The 19,615-nt window shown below is 47.7% G+C and overlaps 1 protein-coding gene across 2 annotated transcripts in view; it reads left to right on the forward strand.

Moving 5' to 3' along the window:
• Positions 1-19,615, forward strand: part of RAB14 (RAB14, member RAS oncogene family) — a 69,138-nt gene that overhangs the window by 43,507 nt on the left and 6,016 nt on the right. For both annotated transcript variants that reach the window (XM_063935977.1, XM_063935978.1), the window contains 4 exons: positions 10,011-10,068; positions 11,652-11,710; positions 12,834-12,887; positions 13,651-13,828. In XM_063935977.1, coding sequence (XP_063792047.1) covers positions 11,659-11,710; positions 12,834-12,887; positions 13,651-13,828 — 284 coding nt within the window. In that variant the 5' untranslated portion in view covers positions 10,011-10,068; positions 11,652-11,658. The remainder of the gene's footprint in view (positions 1-10,010; positions 10,069-11,651; positions 11,711-12,833; positions 12,888-13,650; positions 13,829-19,615) is intronic.

A 19,615-nucleotide genomic window follows, 5' to 3' on the forward strand; every position in this document is an offset into this window, starting at 1 on the left:
GAGAGATATCTGCACACTGGCATCACGGGTAAGTGCTATGTCCATTTCGGCCAGAAGAGCTTTATGGACACGACAGTGGACAGGCGATGCGTAGAGGAGTTATTTGGGGTCGGTCTATCGGATTTGGTGGCCACGGCTACGGCCGGGAAATCCACCTTTCTACCTCAAGTCACTCCCCAACAGAAAAAGGCACCGACATTTCAACCGCAGCCTTTTCGTTCCTTTAAAAATAAGAGAGCAAAGGGCTATTCATATCTGCCACGAGGCAGAGGACGAGGGAAGAGACAGCAACAGGCAGCTCCTTCCCAGGAACAGAAGCCCTCCCCGGCTTCTACAAAAGCCTCAGCATGACGCTGGGGCTTCGCAAGCGGACTCGGGGGCGGTAGGCGGTCGTCTCAAGAATTACAGCGCGCAGTGGGCTCACTCGCAGGTAAATCCCTGGATCCTGCAGATAATATCTCAGGGGTACAGGTTGAAATTAGAGACAGAGCCACCTCGCCGTTTCCTGAAGTCTGCTTTACCAACGTCCCCCTCAGAAAGGGAGACGGTTTTGGAAGCCATTCACAAGCTGTATTCTCAGCAGGTGATAGTCAAGGTACCTCTTCTACAACAAGGGAAGGGGTATTATTCCACTCTTTTTGTGGTACCGAAGCCGGATGGCTCGGTAAGGCCTATTCTAAATCTGAAGTCCTTGAACCTGTACATAAAGAAGTTCAAGTTCAAGATGGAGTCACTCAGAGCAGTGATAAGCGAACCTGGAAGACGGGGATTTTATGGTATCCTTGGACATCAAGGATGCGTATCTCCACGTTCCAATTACCCCTCACACCAGGGGTACCTCAGGTTCGTTGTACAAAACTGTCACTATCAGTTTCAGACGCTGCCGTTTGGTTTGTCCACGGCACCTCGGGTCTTTACAAAGGTAATGGCCGAGATAATATTTCTTCTTCGAAGAAAAGGCGTATTAATTATCCCATACTTGGACGATCTCCTAATAAGGGCAAGGTCCAGAGAACAGCTAGAGATGGGTTTAGCACTATCTCAAGAGGTGCTAAAGCAGCACGGATGGATTCTGAATATTCCAAAATCCCAATTAATGCCGACAACTCGTCTGCTGTTCCTGGGGATGATTCTGGACACAGTTCAGAAAAGGTTTTTCTTCCCGAAGAAAAAACCAAGGAGTTATCTGACCTGGTCAGGAACCTCCTAAAACCAGGAAAGGTGTCTGTACATCAATGCACAAGAGTCCTGGGAAAAAATGGTAGCTTCTTCCGAAGCAATCCCTTTCGGCAGATTCCATGCAAAGGGATCTGTTGGACAAATGGTCAGGGTCGCATCTTCAGATGCATCTGCGGATAACCCTGTCGCCGAGGACAAGGGTATCCTTTCTGTGGTGGTTGCAGGAGGCTCATCTATTGGAGGGCCGCAGATTCGGCATGCAGGATTGGATCCTGGTGACCACGGGTGCCAGCCAGAGAGGCTGGGGAGCAGTCACACAGGGAAGAAATTTCCAGGGAGTGTGGTCGAGCCTGAAAAAGTCTCTTCACATAAGCATTCTGGAACTAAGAGCAATCTACAATGCTCTAAGCCAGGCGGAACCTCTGCTTCAAGGAAGACCGGTGTTGATCCAGTCGGACAACGTCACGGCAGTCGCCCATGTAAACAGACAGGGCGGCACAAGAAGCAGGAGGGCAATGGCAGAAGCTGCCAGGATCCTTCGCTGGGCGGAGAATCACGTGATAGCACTGTCAGCAGTATTCATCCCGGGCGTGGACAACTGGGAAGCAGACTTCCTCAGCAGACACGACCTTCACCCGGGAGAGTGGAGACTTCATCCAGAAGTTTTCCACATGCTATTAAACCGTTGGGTAAAACCAATGGTGGACATGATGGCGTCTCGCCTCAACAAAACACTGGACAGGTATTGCGCCAGGTCAAGAGATCCGCAGGCAATAGCTGTGGACGCGCTGGTAACACCTTGGGTGTACCAGTCGGTATAGGTGTTTCCTCCTCTGCCTCTCATACCAAAGGTATTGAGGATTATACGGCAAAGTGGAGTAAGACTAGTGGCTCCGGATTGGCCAAGAAGGACTTGGTACCCGGAACTTCAAGAGATGGTCACGGACGATCCGTGGCCTCTACTTCTGAGAAGGGACCTGCTTCAGCAGGGTACTTTTTTTTTCAAGACTTACCGCGGCTGCGTTTGACGGCATGGCGTTTGAATGCCAGATCCTAAAAGGAAAAGGCATTCCAGAAGAAGTCATTCCTACCTTGATAAAGGCAAGGAAGGAAGTCACCGCGAAGCTTTATCGCCGTATTTGGCGAAAATATGTTGCGTGGTGTGAGCAGCGGAGTGCTCCGATGGAGGAATTTCAACTGGGTCGTTTTCCTACATTTCCTGCAATCAGGATTGTCTATGGGTCTCAAATTGGGATCTATTAAGGTTCAAATTTCGGCCCTATCAATATTCTTCCAAAAAGAATTGGCCTCAGTCCCTGAGGTCCAGATTTTTATCACAGGAGTACTGCATATACAGCCTCCTGTGGTGCCTAAGGTGGCACCGTGGGATCTAAATGTAGTTTTAGATTTCCTCAAATCAAATTGGTTTGAACCACTAAAGAAGGTGGATTTGAAATATCTCACATGGAAAGTGACTATGTTACTGGCCCTGGCTTCGGCCGGGAGAGTATCTGAACGGGCGGCTTTGTTTTATAAAAGCCCTTATTTAATTTTCCATTCGACATAGGGCAGAGCTGCGGACGCGTCCGCATTTTCTCCCTAAGGTGGTATCAGCGTTTCACCTGAACCAGCCTATTGTAGTGCCTGCGGCTACAGACGACTTGAAGGACTCCAAGTTGTTGGACGTTGTCAGAGCCTTAAAAATATACATTTAAAGGACGGCTGGAGTCAGAAAATCTGACTCGCTGTTTATACTGTATGCACCCAACAAGTTGGGTGCACCTGCTTCTAAGCAGTCGATTGCTCGTTGGATTTGTAACAAAATTCAACTTGTACATTCTGTGGCAGGCCTGCCACAGCCTAAATCTGTTAAGGCCCATTCCGCAAGGAAGGTGGGCTCATCTTGGGCGGCTGCCCGAGGGGTCTCGGCATTACTACTCTGCCGAGCAGCTACGTGGTCAGGGGAGAACACGTTTGTAAATTTTTACAAATTTGATACCCTGGCAAAGGAGGACCTGGAGTTCTCTCATTCGGTGCTGCAGAGTCATCCGCACTCTCCCGCCCGTTTGGGAGCTTTGGTATAATCCCCATGGTCCTTTCAGGAACCCCAGCATCCACTTAGGACGATAGAGAAAATAAGAATTTACTTACCGATAATTCTATTTCTCGGAGTCCGTAGTGGATGCTGGGCGCCCATCCCAAGTGCGGATTATCTGCAATACTTGTACATAGTTATTGTTAACTAATTCGGGTTATTGTTTAGGAAGCCATCTTTCAGAGGCTCCTCTGTTATCATACTGTTAACTGGGTTTAGATCACAAGTTGTACGGTGTGATTGGTGTGGCTGGTATGAGTCTTACCCGGGATTCAAAATCCTCCCTTATTGTGTACGCTCGTCCGGGCACAGTACCTAACTGGAGTCTGGAGGAGGGTCATAGGGGGAGGAGCCAGTACACACCACCTGACCTGTAAAAGCTTTACTTTTGTGCCCTGTCTCCTGCGGAGCCGCTATTCCCCATGGTCCTTTCAGGAACCCCAGCATCCACTACGGACTCCGAGAAATAGAATTATCGGTAAGTAAATTCTTATTTTATTGACTCTAGAGCAATTAAAGGATGCGTTTCTTTATATGCGAGATGCTCAGAGGGATGTTTGCACTCTGGCATCGAGAGTAAGTGCGATGTCCATATCTGCCAGAAGAAGTTTATGGACGCGACAGTGGTCAGGTGATGCGGATTCCAAAAGGCATATGGAAGTATTGCCATATAAAGGAGAGGAATTATTTGCGGTTGGTCTATCGGATCTGGTGGCCACGGCAACTGCCGGCAAATCCACTTTTTTACCTCAGACCCCCTCCCAACAGAAAAAGACACCGTCTTTTCAGCCGCAGTCCTTTCGCTCCTATAAAAACAAGCGGGCAAAAGGACAGTCTTATCTGCCACGAGGCAGAGGAAAGGGTAAGAGAGGGCAGCAAGCAGCCCCTGCCCAGGACCAGAAGCCCGCCCCGGGTTCTACAAAGCCATCAGCATGACGCTGGGGCTTTACAAGCGGACTCAGGAGCGGTGGGGGGTCGACTAAAGATTTTCAGCAATCAGTGGGCTCGCTCACAGGTGGACCCGTGGATCCTGCAGATAGTATCTCAGGGTTACATGTTGGAATTCGAAAGATCTCCCCCTCGCCGTTTCCTAAAGTCTGCTTTACCAACGTCTCCCTCAGAAAGGGCGACGGTATTGGAAGCCATTCACAAGCTGTATTCTCAGCAGGTGATAGTCAAGGTACCCCTCCTACAACAGGGAAAGGGGTATTATTCCACACTATTTGTGGTACCGAAGCCGGACGGTTCGGTAAGACCTATTCTAAATCTGAAATCCTTGAACCTGTACATACAGAAATTCAAGTTCAAGATGGAGTCACTAAGAGCAGTGATAGCGAATCTGGAAGAAGGGGACTTCATGGTGTCCCTGGACATAAAAGATGCTTATCTGCATGTCCCAATTTACCCCTCACACCAAGGGTATCTCAGGTTCGTGATACAAGACTGTCATTATCAGTTTCAAACGCTGCCGTTTGGTTTGTCCACGGCACCTCGGGTCTTTACCAAGGTAATGACCGAAATGATGGTTCTTCTACGAAGAAAAGGCGTATTAATTATCCCTTACTTGGACGATCTCCTGATAAGGGCAAAGTCCAGAGAACAGCTGGAAGTCGGTGTAGCACTAACCCAAGTAGTGCTTCAACAACACGGGTGGATTCTGAATCTTCCAAAATCTCAATTGTCCCCGACAACACGTCTGCTGTTCCTGGGAATGATTCTGGACACGGTTCAGAAAAAGGTGTTTCTCCCGGAGGAGAAAGCAAGGGAGTTATCCGAACTTGTCAGGAACCTCCTAAAACCAGGAAATGTGTCAGTACATCAATGCACAAGAGTCCTGGGAAAGATGGTGGCTTCTTACGAAGCAATTCCATTCGGCAGATTCCATGCACGAATATTTCAGTGGGATCTGCTGGACAAATGGTCCGGATCGCATCTGCACATGCATCAGCGGATAACACTGTCACCAAGGACAAGGTTGTCTCTCCTGTGGTGGTTGCAGAGTGCCCATCTGTTAGAGGGCCGCAGGTTCGGCATACAGGACTGGGTCCTGGTGACTACGGATGCCAGCCTACGGGGCTGGGGAGCAGTCACACAGGGAAGAAACTTCCAGGGTGTATGGTCAAACCTGGAGACGTCTCTTCACATAAATATACTAGAGCTAAGAGCGATCTACAATGCTCTAAGCTTGGCGAAACCGCTGCTTCAGGGTCAGCCGGTGTTGATCCAGTCGGACAACATCACGGCAGTCGCCCACGTAAACAGACAAGGCGGCACGAGAAGCAGAAGAGCAATGACAGAAGCTGCAAGGATTCTTCGCTGGGCGGAAAATCATGTCATAGCACTGTCAGCAGTGTTCATCCCGGGAGTGGACAACTGGGAAGCAGACTTCCTCAGCAGACACGACCTTCACCCGGGAAAGTGGGGACTTCATCCGGAAGTTTTCCACATGATTGTGAACCATTGGGAAAAACCAAAGGTGGACATGATGGCGTCTCGCCTCAACAAAAAACTGGACAGATATTGCGCCAGGTCAATAGACCCTTAGGCAATAGCTGTGGACGCTCTGGTAACACCGTGGGTGTACCAGTCAGTGTATGTGTTTCCTCCTCGGCCTCTCATACCAAAGGTACTGAGAATTATACGGAAAAGGGGAGTAAGAACAATACTAGTGGCTCCGGATTGGCCAAGAAGAACTTGGTATCCGGAACTTCAAGAGATGCTCACGGAAGATCCGTGGCCTCTACCTCTAAGAAGGGATCTGCTTCAGCAGGGACCTTGTATGTTCCAAGACTTACCGCGACTGCGTTTGACGGCATGGCGGTTGAACGCCGGATTCTAAAAGAAAAGGGCATTCCAGAGGAAGTTATTCCTACCTTGATTAAAGCTAGGAAGGAAGTGACCGCACAACATTATCACCGCATTTGGAGAAAATATGTTGCGTGGTGTGAGGCCAAGAAGGCCCCAACGGAAGAATTTCAATTGGGTCGATTCCTACATTTCCTGCAGGCAGGATTGTCTATGGGCCTCAAATTGGGGTCTATTAAGGTTCAAATTTCGGCCTAATCAATCTTCTTCCAGAAAGAATTGGCTTCAGTGCCTGAAGTACAAACTTTTGTCAAGGGTGTACTACATATACAACCCCCAATTGTGCCTCCAGTGGCACCGTGGGATCTAAACGTAGTTTTGGAATTTCTCAAATCTCATTGGTTTGAGCCTCTCAAATCGGTAGATTTGAAGTATCTTACATGGAAAGTAACCATGCTACTGGCCCTGGCTTCAGCCAGGAGAGTATCAGAGTTGGCGGCTTTATCGTACAAAAGCCCATATCTGATTTTCCATTCGGACAGGGCAGAACTGCGGACACGTCCTCATTTTCTCCCTAAGGTGGTTTCGGCTTTTCACTTGAACCAGCCTATTGTGGTGCCTGCAGCTACTAGCGACTTGGAGGACTCCAAGTTACTGGACGTTGTCAGAGCATTGAAAATACAGGTTGAGTATCCCATATCCAAATATTCCGAAATACGGAATATTCCGAAATACGGACTTTTTTGAGTGAGAGTTAGGTAGTGAAACCTTTGTTTTTTGATGGTTCAATGTACATAAACTTTATTTAATAGACAAAGTTATTACAAATATTGTATTAAATGACCTTCAGGCTGTGTGTATAAGGTGTATATGAAACATTAATGAATTATGTGTATGTACACACAGTTTGTTTAATGCACAAAATTATAAAAAATATTGGCTAAAATTACCTTCAGGCTGTGTGTATAAGGTGTATATGTAACATAAATGCAATCTGTGCTTAGATTTAGGTCCCATCACCATGATATCTCATTATGGAATGCAATTATTCCAAAATACGGAAAAATCCGATATCCAAAATACGTCTGGTCCCAAGCATTTTGGATAAGGGATACTCAACCTGTATATATTTCAAGGACAGCTGGAGTCAGAAAATCTGACTCGTTGTTTATCTTGTATGCACCCAACACCCTCCTGCGTCTAAGCAGACGATTGCTCGTTGGATCTGTAGCACAATTCAACTTGCACATTCTGTGGCAGGCCTGCCACAGCCTAAAACTGTAAAAGCCCACTCCACAAGGAAGGTGGGCTCATCTTGGGCGGCTGCCCGAGGGGTCTCGGCATTACAACTTTGCCGAGCAGCTACGTGGTCAGGGGAGAACACGTTTGTAAAATTTTACAAATTTGATACTCTGGCTAAAGAGGACTTGGAGTTCTCTCATTCGGTGCTGCAGAGTCATCCGCACTCTCCCGCCCGTTTGGGAGCTTTGGTATAATCCCCATGGTCCTGACGGAGTCCCCAGCATCCACTAGGACGTTAGAGAAAATAAGAATTTACTTACCGATAATTCTATTTCTCGTAGTCCGTAGTGGATGCTGGGCGCCCATCCCAAGTGCGGATTGTCTGCATTACTTGTACATAGTTATTGTTACAAAAATCGGGTTATTATTGTTGTGAGCCATCTTTTTTAAGAGGCTACTTCTTTGTTATCATACTGTTAACTGGGTTCAGATCACAAGTTGTACGGTGTGATTGGTGTGGCTGGTATGAGTCTTACCCGGGATTCAAGATCCTTCCTTATTGTGTACGCTCGTCCGGGCACAGTACCTAACTGAGGCTTGGAGGAGGGTCATAGGGGGAGGAGCCAGTACACACCATGTGATCCTAAAAGCTTGCTTTTGTGCCCTGTCTCCTGCGGAGCCGCTATTCCCCATGGTCCTGACGGAGTCCCCAGCATCCACTACGGACTACGAGAAATAGAATTATCGGTAAGTAAATTCTTATTTTATGTGCCCTTTCTGCTTTGTATCACTCGGATGCTATTTTAGAAACCAGAGCTTGGGTAACTGATTTGTGGTCTCCTAGGTAACGGGAGCTCCACAAAGGCTGTATATTGATGGGTTCTTAAACTATTGAGGGAATTTAGTTGTTTTCTCCTGACCGATCTCCCGTTTAAAGTGACGGGAGATTGCGGTGCGATATTCAGTTGATCCCCCCCCCCCCCACACTTATCGCTTTGATTGCTCCCATATCTGTCTGGTTTAGCAGCGTAAAGCCAAAACCCGACTAAATAAATGGGCGTCATGCAAAGAAAAGTCCTGTTTGTAGCGCCCAAACGGGTCACTTTTTGCGCATTTCAGCTCGCCACCCCCCAGTAATAGAATATTGCTGCGGTGGAATGTAAAGTGTAGACAGGACCGCACAATACTTGACTTAAAGGATAGATATTGCAAATTAATGGTTAGTGTTGCGGAGTTTGCAGAACTGTGCTATTTGTATTTGCAGGACGTCACCTCTTTTTATCTAAATTGCGGTCAGGCTTTTTAGTCCTTAATGGGCAATTCCATCCAAAACTGAAATATTACTTGTGGATGAAATGTCATAAATGGAACATTAATGCAGTTTATTAGTTACCTGGTGACCAGTGCCCCACCTGATCCACGCGTCTGCCTGGTGCTATTATGGCAGGAGGGGTGGAGAGCACAGGGGTCCGGGCGGATGAGTCCTAAACCATAATATAACATTGGAAAGAAGCGCCTACCGTGCTATTCTGGTTATTAAATCGTTACTTTTAATCAGAAATCTAAGCAATTATGATTGTTTACTTACATCTCTGATGATTTGAGCTCCACATATGCGCTCGTCCCAGTTTTCCAGGCCTGCGTAGGCCAGTGTCTGAGTCCTCAGACGCAGCTTCACTGGCAGCGTGAAAACACCGGCCGTCCAGAGGAACCGGAGGATCACTCGGGTGACCGGTGTTCCTGGAGATGATCCAATGCTGCATCTTCGGACGCAGCAGCAGATCACAGAAGCCGGCAGTGAGCGTCTTCCTGTTGCTGCCACTTATTTTAGCACAGCCGATGCATACACGGCTTGGGCTTCCCCTTTGGGGGGAATTGAATTAGCCATGAAAATTTAACAGGTCTGAAAAACGGGCCTTAAGTTTTTTCAGACTTTTTGGGCGATTCAGTTGATGTCCTGTTTCCCCCCCCCCCATCTTTAACCTTTTGTTTCCGTGCTTTAACAACTGAATCCGTGATAAATTAACTGACCGATGTGTTAACACGGCCGGCATTGTGGAAAAACAGGCTGGTTAACGGGGATTATTATTATTATTTTTTTTTTAAACCTGCTCAGGTCTCCACAAAGAATTCCTGAAAAACAGCTGTGGACGGGCTGCATTCGGGGCACATTGCATAGCCCCGGGGGATTAATTAGCCCGTGGTAAATTATCACGCCTAATTGATTACCCCCCTTTATCTTTACTGATGGCACCTATCCATTGGTATTCCTTATTTAGCTCTCCAACACGGATTATTGCAGTTCCCTCCTTACTGGTCTTCCCTAAGTAGACTTTGCCCTTCAATCTGGTGAATGTAGCAGATTCATTCTCCTTGGAAACCCTCTCCACTCTGCCTGTGTTTCCCCGAACCATTACACCATCAGTGGTTCCCCAAGGCCTACGTCTGTCATCCACCCATTACCTGCTCCCAGTCCTGGAACCCTCCCCTGTTTCTTACATAGGGGAATGGGCAGATTCAGGAGGGTAGACAGCATGTAATAGGGTTAAGTGTCTTTTCTAATGTATTTAAATGTCCGTCCTGATCATATGAGGCTGTGTAGCACCGTACAAGTGACTCGTCCATCTGACCAGGATATACAGATGCTTTTTACCTGTGATTATATTTATATTTTTTTTACTCCCAACAGGGACCCTCCAGTAGACGTTTGTGGTCATCTATCCGGTTTGCGCTGTGTTATTTAAAAGGTAATCCAGTTAATGTTATTGCTCTGACCTGTCCCCGCCTGACCTTCAGATAAATAAGCAGGTAAAGCGTGAAAATCTAGCCCAGAAAATGGAGACGCCCCCATGCAGAGCTGCGTACCGTGTCTGCCTGCTGTCACTTATGCGGATAACTGCTATACAACGCTGATGTGTGGTACATTGCAGTAACCTCTTCATCATTCCAACGCAGCGTCTCTGCCTTTACTGTCCTTACTATGCACTTTAATTATATCACATATGCAAATTAAATTGTTTTTTAATTATTGTTACACCTTTAATTTATTTTTTGGCAATTAAATGTCTGATTTCTGAGCCATTTGTCAGACCTTTCTGATTCGACAATTCCGCTACTTAAATATATTTCACAGTCACATCAGTTTTATTTATCCAGTTACCTGAGAGAATCCTTACCAAATGTGAATGTTCCAGCATGATCAGTGCAGATTCCTGCACTTGATCTAACCTATTACATAACACTCCTATCATTGCGTGGACATGTGTTTGTGTACATTCAGTGTGTCTGTTCTGCAGTAATCCGTGCCACCCGCAGACTAGCGCGGTACCGGAAATAACTGATCCGCGCTCCCCCGCAGACTAGCGCTGTACAGGAAATAACTGACCCGCGCCACCCCGCAGACTAGCGCTGTACAGGAAATAACTGACCCGCGCCACCCGCAGACTAGCGCTGTACAGGAAATAACTGACCCGCAGACTAGCGGTGTACAGGAAATAACTGACCCACGCCACCTGCAGACTAGCGGTGTACAGGAAATAACTGACCCGCAGACTAGCGGTGTACAGGAAATAACTGACCCACGCCACCTGCAGACTAGCGGTGTACAGGAAATAACTGACCCGCGCCACCCGCAGACTAGCGGTGTACAGGAAATAACTGACCCACGCCACCTGCAGACTAGCGGTGTACAGGAAATAACTGACCCACGCCACCCGCAGACTAGCGGTGTACAGGAAATAACTGACCCACGCCACCTGCAGACTAGCGGTGTACAGGAAATAACTGACCCACGCCACCCGCAGACTAGCGCTGTACAGGAAATAACTGACCCACGCCACCTGCAGACTAGCGCTGTACAGGAAATAACTGACCCATGCCACCTGCAGACTAGCGGTGTACAGGAAATAACTGACCCACGCCACCTGCAGACTAGCGGTGTACAGGAAATAACTGACCCACGCCACCTGCAGACTAGCGGTGTACAGGAAATAACTAATCCCTGGGAGAGAACATGTTCTATTACATGTTTCTCTCATATGTTCGTTTAAAGGGCCACACACCTCTTTACGCATGTTCTTACATACGTGTGTATCGTATGTGTAGTCACTCCCAGATCCTGGCAGAAGTTGAGAATGGTTTTCCTATAACATAACCCCCCTTCCCCACACCTCAGTGGGATTGGCGGACTGCATGACCACAAACGGCGGCTTGATGTCTGATAGAAATGAAGGCTGTAGAATGCCTGGTAATGAGGGTGTGATCTATAGCACAGTCCCCCTATTTACAGTAGTCCAGAAATCCTGACCTTGTTTTCTTCTCTTCCCTCCAGCGCCATCATGGCCACCGCACCTTACAATTACTCCTATATCTTCAAATACATCATCATTGGTAAGTGACCCTCTCCCCTCCCAGGTCAAGGCGCAGGTGCTAGTTTATTACATTAAACTTTCCTATTGCGGAGTATAAGATCTGCTGGATGTATTGTTAGACCAGACTGCGCCCATTTATGGGTTATGGCCGATCTGTGACATCACCCAGGATGTGAGATTTATCTTTATGATTTGCTTTAATTGCAATTGCCGTAGTTTAGAACCATCCGGAGTATAGGTTAACGTGCGGCACTTCTCACGCTGCTTTTGATTGTTACTGAGCAAATGATGCATTAACAGCTGCTTGTAGCTCACCTTCCAGGAGGCACTTTATTATATTGTCGTGATGTAATTTCCAGAACTGTCATCTTCCATGGAGAATCCATTCATATGACCATCATTATTGATAAAAACATTTCCGTTTAAATTATGGACTGCGCTCTGTAAATGTCACTGGTTCCTAGTGACTGGATAGGCTGCACTCCCAGTGATGTCACTGGCTCCTAGTGACTGGATAGGCTGCAGTGTCGGTGATGTCACTGGCTCCTAGTGACCGGATAGGCTGCACTCCCAGTGATATCACTGACTCCTAGTGACCGGATAGGCTGCACTCCCAGTGGTATCACTGGCTCCTAGTGACCGGATAGGCTACAGTGTCACTGGCTCCTAGTGAAGGGATAGGCTGCAGTGTCAGTGATGTCACTGGCTCCTTGTGAAGGGATAGGCTGTACTCTGTGATGTCACTGGCTTCTAGCGACTGGATAGGCTGCAATCCCAGTGATGTCACTGGCTCCTAGCGACCGGATAGGCTGCACTCCCAGTATGGTCACTGGCTCCTAGCGACCGGATAGGCTGCACTCCCAGTGATGTCATTGGCTCCTAGTGACTGGATAGGGTGGTGGGATCTCTGTGACGGTGCACATAAGGGACGCTGTGGCTGGAAGCAGCAGTGCAGTTATTGTGTGTGATTAATGCATAATGTAACATGGAAACACTGTCAGATAATTCAGATGCTTTATTACTGTTATTGTAGACTGTGCTGTAGTAATATATTATTTAAAAGAAAACCTATTGTGTTCTCCAGTTCACCCCAGCACAGAATGACTTTTGACTAAACTCCACTGCTGTCTTGTCTGTTACAGGTGATATGGGAGTAGGGAAGTCTTGCCTACTGCACCAGTTCACAGAAAAGAAATGTAAGTGTGTCGCTGTGTATTGTGTGAGTGTGTATTGTGTGTGTCACTGTGTATTGTTTGAGTACGCCCCAGCTGCGAAGCACAGATCAGGGATTTAATGTACAGGGCCTTTGTAAGGGATGCGGTCAAGATGCCGCCGGCCGGAATCCCGGCGGTCGAAATACCGACGCCGGAATCCCGACCGCCACAATCCCGACATATTCTCCCTCCGTGGGTGTCCACGACACCCATAGAGGGAGAATATAATAGTGTGCCGAGCGTAGCGAGGCACCGTGCCCGCAGCGTGGCGAGCGAAGCGAGCCCGCAAGGGGCTGCGTTCCGCTCACCACCCCTGTTGGGATTGTGTGGTCGGGATTCCGGCGTCGGTATTTCGACCGCCGGGATTCCGACCGGCGGCATTTAGTACTGATCCCCTTTGTAATGGGTAGCAAAATGATTCTACATATCCTATGTTCTGCATCTACTGAGGGCTCGTGTGATGCTTGTCCGGGGACATATGATGATCTGGATATGTGTAATGTCTCCCCCAACATGGCCGCCTGCTGCAGAGAAGCGACTGAGTGCATGATGGTTCTATTCACCCTCTAGCTCTGATAGTGTATGTGTATATATCCTGCATTGTAGCGGCCGCCTGCATGTTCTGGTCTTCCATTTGCACTGTAAGAGCCACTGTTTGTCTCTGTTCAATGACACAACCTGACTGGCGTACCCTCCCCCCCCCCCCCCCCCCCTTCTCCCCTTCTCCCCTCCTCCCCTCCTCCAGTTATGGCAGACTGTCCTCATACAATCGGTGTGGAATTTGGTACACGGATAATTGAAGTTAGTGGTCAAAAAATTAAACTTCAGATTTGGGACACAGCGGGACAGGAGCGGTTCCGAGCTGTCACTCGAAGTTATTACAGAGGCGCGGCTGGTGCACTTATGGTCTATGACATAACTAGGTAAGTGTGTATTCATCCAGAAACCCCATCTGCTTGTGTGGCTCCGCGGAGTGAATAACTTTCTCTTTTCAAAACTACTTTGCCCTCAGAGGTCAGTCCAGTTATTTGCGAAGGGCAACTGAATTCGCACTTCTTGCAGCCTGGTTTCTGCCCAAATTCGCTCAAAATTGGTCGCGGCCCTAGGATGCAGCTGGCCCTTTTGTGCGAGTTCAGGCTGCTGTAAAGTGCGGTTGCAGCCGCAATTACTCACCGGTGCGAGAAACTCTCAAATGATTGGATTGACCCCTATGTACTAAGGTGTATTGTAAGGCCAAAATGCTGGTAGGATGCACCACTGTGTACTTCTGTGGAATTTGGGGGGGGGGGGAAATCGAACTTATCTGAAGGTTTTCTTTTTACAAGCTGTTTTCCAGTGTTAAATGTGTTGTGGTTTTTTTATTTTTTGTGTGCACCCGGCCACTGGATTATTTTTTTTGTGCACCCGGACACTGGATTAATAGAGTATTGAGGAGCCATAGCGTTGTGGCCAAGCCCTTTTTGATGTGAGATAATGCTCTGGATCTATCCACCAATTGGGACTGTGCCCTAAGCAATGTTTACTGCCATCCCCATCATCTGTTATCCATACTTGCATGATAGATATGTTAGAGTAGGGCTGTTCAGCATGCAGCCGTCCAGTTTATGTAGAAGTACACAGCCCAGCATGGCAGAACTGTGGCAGGGCATATGCTGCAATGTATAGTTCCACAGCAGCCGGAAGTCCACTTGTTGAATAGCCCTGTGTTAGAGATTATTTTATTTTTTTCAAACTCAACAAATTCTATCCACTTTGTCTTAATAAGGGTTTGTCTGAAAATCAGGATTCATCTGCACCTAGGCTTTTTCTCTAACGTCCTAGTGGATGCTGGGGACTCCGTAAGGACCATGGGGAATAGACTGGCTCCGCAGGAGACATGGGCACTTTAAGAAAGAATTTAGATTCTGGTGTGCTCTGGCTCCTCCCTCTATGTCCCTCCTCCAGACCTCAGTTTGAATCTGTGCCCGGACGAGCTGGGTGCTTTTCAGTGAGCTCTCCTGAGCATGCTGTGAGAAAGTATTTTGTTAGGTTTTTTATTTTCAGGGAGCTCTGCTGGCAACAGACTCCCTGCATCGTGGGACAGAGGGGAGAGAAGCAGCCCTACTCTCTGAAGATAGGTCCTGCTTCTTAGGCTACTGGACACCATTAGCTCCAGAGGGATTGTACACAGGATCTCACCCTCGTCGTCCGATCCCAGAGCCGCGCCGCCGTCCCCCTCGCAGAGCCGGAAGATAGAAGCCGGGTGAGTATGAGAAGCAAGAAGACTTAGAAATCGGCGGCAGAAGACTCCGGTCTTCACTGAGGTAACGCCCAGCACTGCAGCTGTGCGCCATTGCTCCCACACACCTCACATACTCCGGTCACTGTAAGGATGCAGGGCGCAGGGGGGGGGGGGGGGGGGGCGCCCTGGGCAGCATTTGGACCTCTTTTTGGCAAAAGTGAACATATATACAGTTGGGCACTGTATATATGTATGAGCCCCCGCCAAGAAAATACATATTTAAGCGGGACAGAAGCCCGCCGTCGAGGGGGCGGGGCTTCTTCCTCAGCACTCACCAGCGCCATTTTTTCTCCACAGCTCCGCTGAGAGGAAGCTCCCCAGGCTCTCCCCTGCAGATACACGGTAGAAGAGGGTAAAAAGAGAGGGGGGGCACATAATTAGGCGCAAAAATCAATATAACAGCAGCTACTGGGTTAACATTAAGTTACTGTGTTATTCCTGGGTTTATAGCGCTGGGGTGTGTGCTGGCATACTCTCTCTCTGTCTCTCCAAAGGGCCTTGTGGCGGAACTGTCTTCAAAAAGGGCATTCCCTGTGTGTGTGGTGTGTCGGTACGCTTGTGTCGACATGTTTGACGAGGAAGGCTATGTGGAAGCAGAGCGGGAGCAAATGAATATGGTGTCTCCGCCGACACCTGATTGGATGGATATGTGGAAGGTTTTAAATGATAATGTTAATTCCTTGCATAAAAGGTTGGAAAAAGCTGAAGCCTCAGGACAGTCAGGGTCTCAGCCCGTGCCTGATCATATGTCGCAGAGGCCATCAGGGTCTCAGAAGCGCCCACTATCCCAAATTGTTGACACAGATACCGACATGGATTCTGATTCCAGTGTCGATTACGATGATGCAAAGTTACAGCCAAAATTGGCTAAATCCATCCGTTATATGATTATAGCAATTAAGGATGTGTTGCACATCACAGAGGAAACAGAAAAAAAGTGTATACTCAGCGCTATATGTACACTGTATTTAGTTAAACTATAGTGTGCAGTCTGTCATATAGAATAATTGACTCAGTAGAACTAAAAAGATACGTATAAATGAAATCTTTATCCAATATCATTAAAAATTACACATTTCAAACAAACTAGCAGCATATATTAGCAACAAATAATTAATAAGTATTAATAATAATTAATATAGCATACAATATGGTGAACTTTCTTTGTTATAATGCTGTATAAAATTGAAATACACTGGCGTCCCAGTGTTTAATAAAATGTCCCGCAAGGAATAATCACAGCCTTGTAATGGTGAGCTTTTATATACATTGGTGTATAGTTACCCATGTGCTGGTTCCTGAGAATTTAAATGAACAGGGTCCGTTTGAATATCTGTGCACATATAAGGGTATGTATTTAGTTGAGCTGATTAAAGCTGGTTTAGAAACTGCCGTGTAATAACTACGGCTGTACTCCGGGCAATTGGAGAATCTTGATAGCCTGTATATAGGACTCCAAAGAACTCGCTTCCTCGTCACAGGTGTTAGACCTCACTGCGGAGGCCAGCAGCAATCACTCAGTGCGGGTGAACGGAGTCCCGGATGTCTACAGCACAACACAGAAATCGATGTCAGTGCTCCAGCTGAAAGCCGCCGGCTGAAGCGCCCGGCGTTTACCAGGCCGTGATGTATTATGGCTGTGAGAAGCCGTATGCAGGATCAATCAGCAGGTATAGCCGAACAACTGGACATAGAAAGTGGGCGTCAACGCGTTTCGTCTCCTTGACAACCGGAGACTTCCTCAAGACTGAAGTATAAAAGTAAAAAACCATATTGTATGCTATATTAATTATTATTAATACTTATTAATTATTTGTTGCTAATATATGCTGCTTGTTTGTTTGAAATGTGTCATTTTTAATGATATTGGATAAAGAATTCATTTATACGTATCTTTTTAGTTCTACTGAGTCAATTATTCTATATGACAGACTGCACACTATAGTTTAACTAAATACAGTGTACATATAGCGCTGAGTATACACTTTTTTTCTGTTTCTATATAGTTGGCAACCTAGCTAGTTGTCCTACTCAGCTGCTTTTGATGCACTATTAATTAATCACTAATTGATATCAGCGCCGGAAGAATAACAGTTAGGGACAGGTGTCCTGTTCTGTTTATTCCTTTAAACATCACAGAGGAAACCCCAGTCCCTGACAAGAGGGTTCATATGTATGGGGAAAAGAAGCCGGAGGTAACCTTTCCCCCTTCACACGAGCTAAATGAGTTATGTGAAAAGGCTTGGGAATCTCCAGATAAAAAACTGCAGATTTCCAAACGGATTCTTATGGCGTATCCTTTCCCGCCAACGGACAGGTTACGCTGGGAATCCTCCCCTAGGGTGGACAAAGCTTTAACACGCTTATCCAAGAAGGTAGCCCTGCCGTCACAGGATACGGCTACCCTCAAAGATGCTGCGGATAGAAAGCAGGAGGGTACCCTGAAGTCCATTTATACACATTCAGGTACCTTACTGAGGCCAGCGATCGCGTCGGCCTGGGTGTGTAGTGCTGTAGCAGCATGGACGGACACCCTGTCTGAGGAACTTGATACCTTAGACAAGGATACTATATGAATGACCCTGGGGCATATAAAAGACGCTGTCCTATATATGAGAGATGCTCAAAGAGACATTAGTCTACTGGGTTCTAGAATAAATGCTATGTCGATTTCTGCCAGAAGGGTCCTGTGGACTCGGCAATGGACAGGTGATGCCGATTCAAAAAGGCACATGGAGGTTTTACCTTACAAGGGTGAGGAATTGTTTGGGGAGGGTCTCTCGGACCTGGTCTCCACAGCTGCTGCTGGAAAGTCAAATTTTTTGCCATATGTTTCCTCACAGCCTAAGAAAGCACCGTATTACCAAATGCAGTCCTTTCGATCACAGAAAAGCAAGAAAGTCCGAGGTGCGTCCTTTCTTGCCAGGGGCAGAGGAAAGAAGCTGCTCAACACAGCTAGTTCCCAGGAACAGAAGTCCTCCCCGGCTTCCACTAAATCCACCGCATGACGCTGGGGCTCCACAGGCGGAGCTAGGCCCGGTGGGGGCGCGTCTCCGAAATTTCAGCCACAAGTGGGTTCACTCCCAGTTTGATCCCTGGGCAATAGATATTGTGTCTCAGGGATACAAGCTGGAATTCGAAGAGATGCCCCCTCACCGATACCTCAAATCGGCCCTGCCAACTTCCCCCCTCGAGAGGGAAATAGTGTTAACTGCAATTCACAAATTGTATCTTCAACAGGCGGTGGTCAAGGTTCCCCTCCTTCAACAAGGAAGGGGTTATTATTCGACCATGTTTGTAGTACCGAAACCGGACGGTTCGGTCAGACCCATATTGAATTTAAAATCCCTGAACATGTACCTGAAAAGGTTCCGGTTCAAGATGGAATCGCTGAGAGGGGTCATCGCAAGCCTGGAAGGGGGGGGATTTTATGGTGTCTCTGGACATAAAGGATGCATACCTTCATGTCCCCATTTATCCACCTCATCAGGCGTACCTCAGATTTGTGGTACAGGATTGTCCTTACCAATTTCAGACGTTGCCGTTTGGTGTCTCCACGGCTCCGAGAATATTTACCAAGGTAATGGCGGAAATGATGGTACTCCTGCGGAAGCAAGGGGTCACAATTATCCCATACTTGGACGATCTCCTCATAAAAGCGAGGTCAAGAGAGCAGTTGCTGATCTGGTAGCACGTTCTCTGGAAGTGTTACGGCAACACGGCTGGATTCTAAATATTCCAAAGTCGCAGTTGATTCCTACGACTCGTCTGCCTTTCCTGGGCATGATTCTGGACACAGACCAGAAAAGGGTTTATCTCCCGATAGAGAAAGCTCAGGAACTCATGACACTGGTCAGAAACCTATTAAAACCAAAACAGGTGTCAGTGCATCACTGCACTCGAGTCCTGGGAAAGATGGTGGCATCATACGAGGCCATTCCCTTCGGCAGGTTCCATGCGAGGACCTTTCAATGGGACTTACTGGACAAATGGTCCGGATCACATCTTCAGATGCAACGGTTAATCACCCTATCCCCCAGGGCCAGGGTGTCTCTCCTGTGGTGGCTGCAGAGTGCTCACCTTCTCGAGGGCCGCAGATTCGGCATTCAGGACTGGGTCGTGGTGACCACGGATGCAAGCCTCCGAGGGTGGGGAGCAGTCACACAGGGAAGAAATTCCAAGGTCTGTGGTCAAGTCAGGAGACTTGCCTTCACATCAACATCCTGGAACTAAGGGCCATATAAAACGCCCTACGTCAAGCGGAGACCCTGCTTCGCGATCAACCGGTTCTGATTCAGTCAGACAACATCACCGCTGTGGCTCATGTAAACCGACAAGGCGGCACAAGGAGCAGGGTGGCAATGGCGGAAGCCACCAGGATTCTTCGCTGGGCGGAGAATCATGTGAGCGCACTGTCAGCAGTGTTCAT

Source organism: Pseudophryne corroboree, chromosome 8, assembly GCF_028390025.1.
Source record: "Pseudophryne corroboree isolate aPseCor3 chromosome 8, aPseCor3.hap2, whole genome shotgun sequence".
NCBI lineage: Eukaryota > Metazoa > Chordata > Amphibia > Anura > Myobatrachidae > Pseudophryne > Pseudophryne corroboree.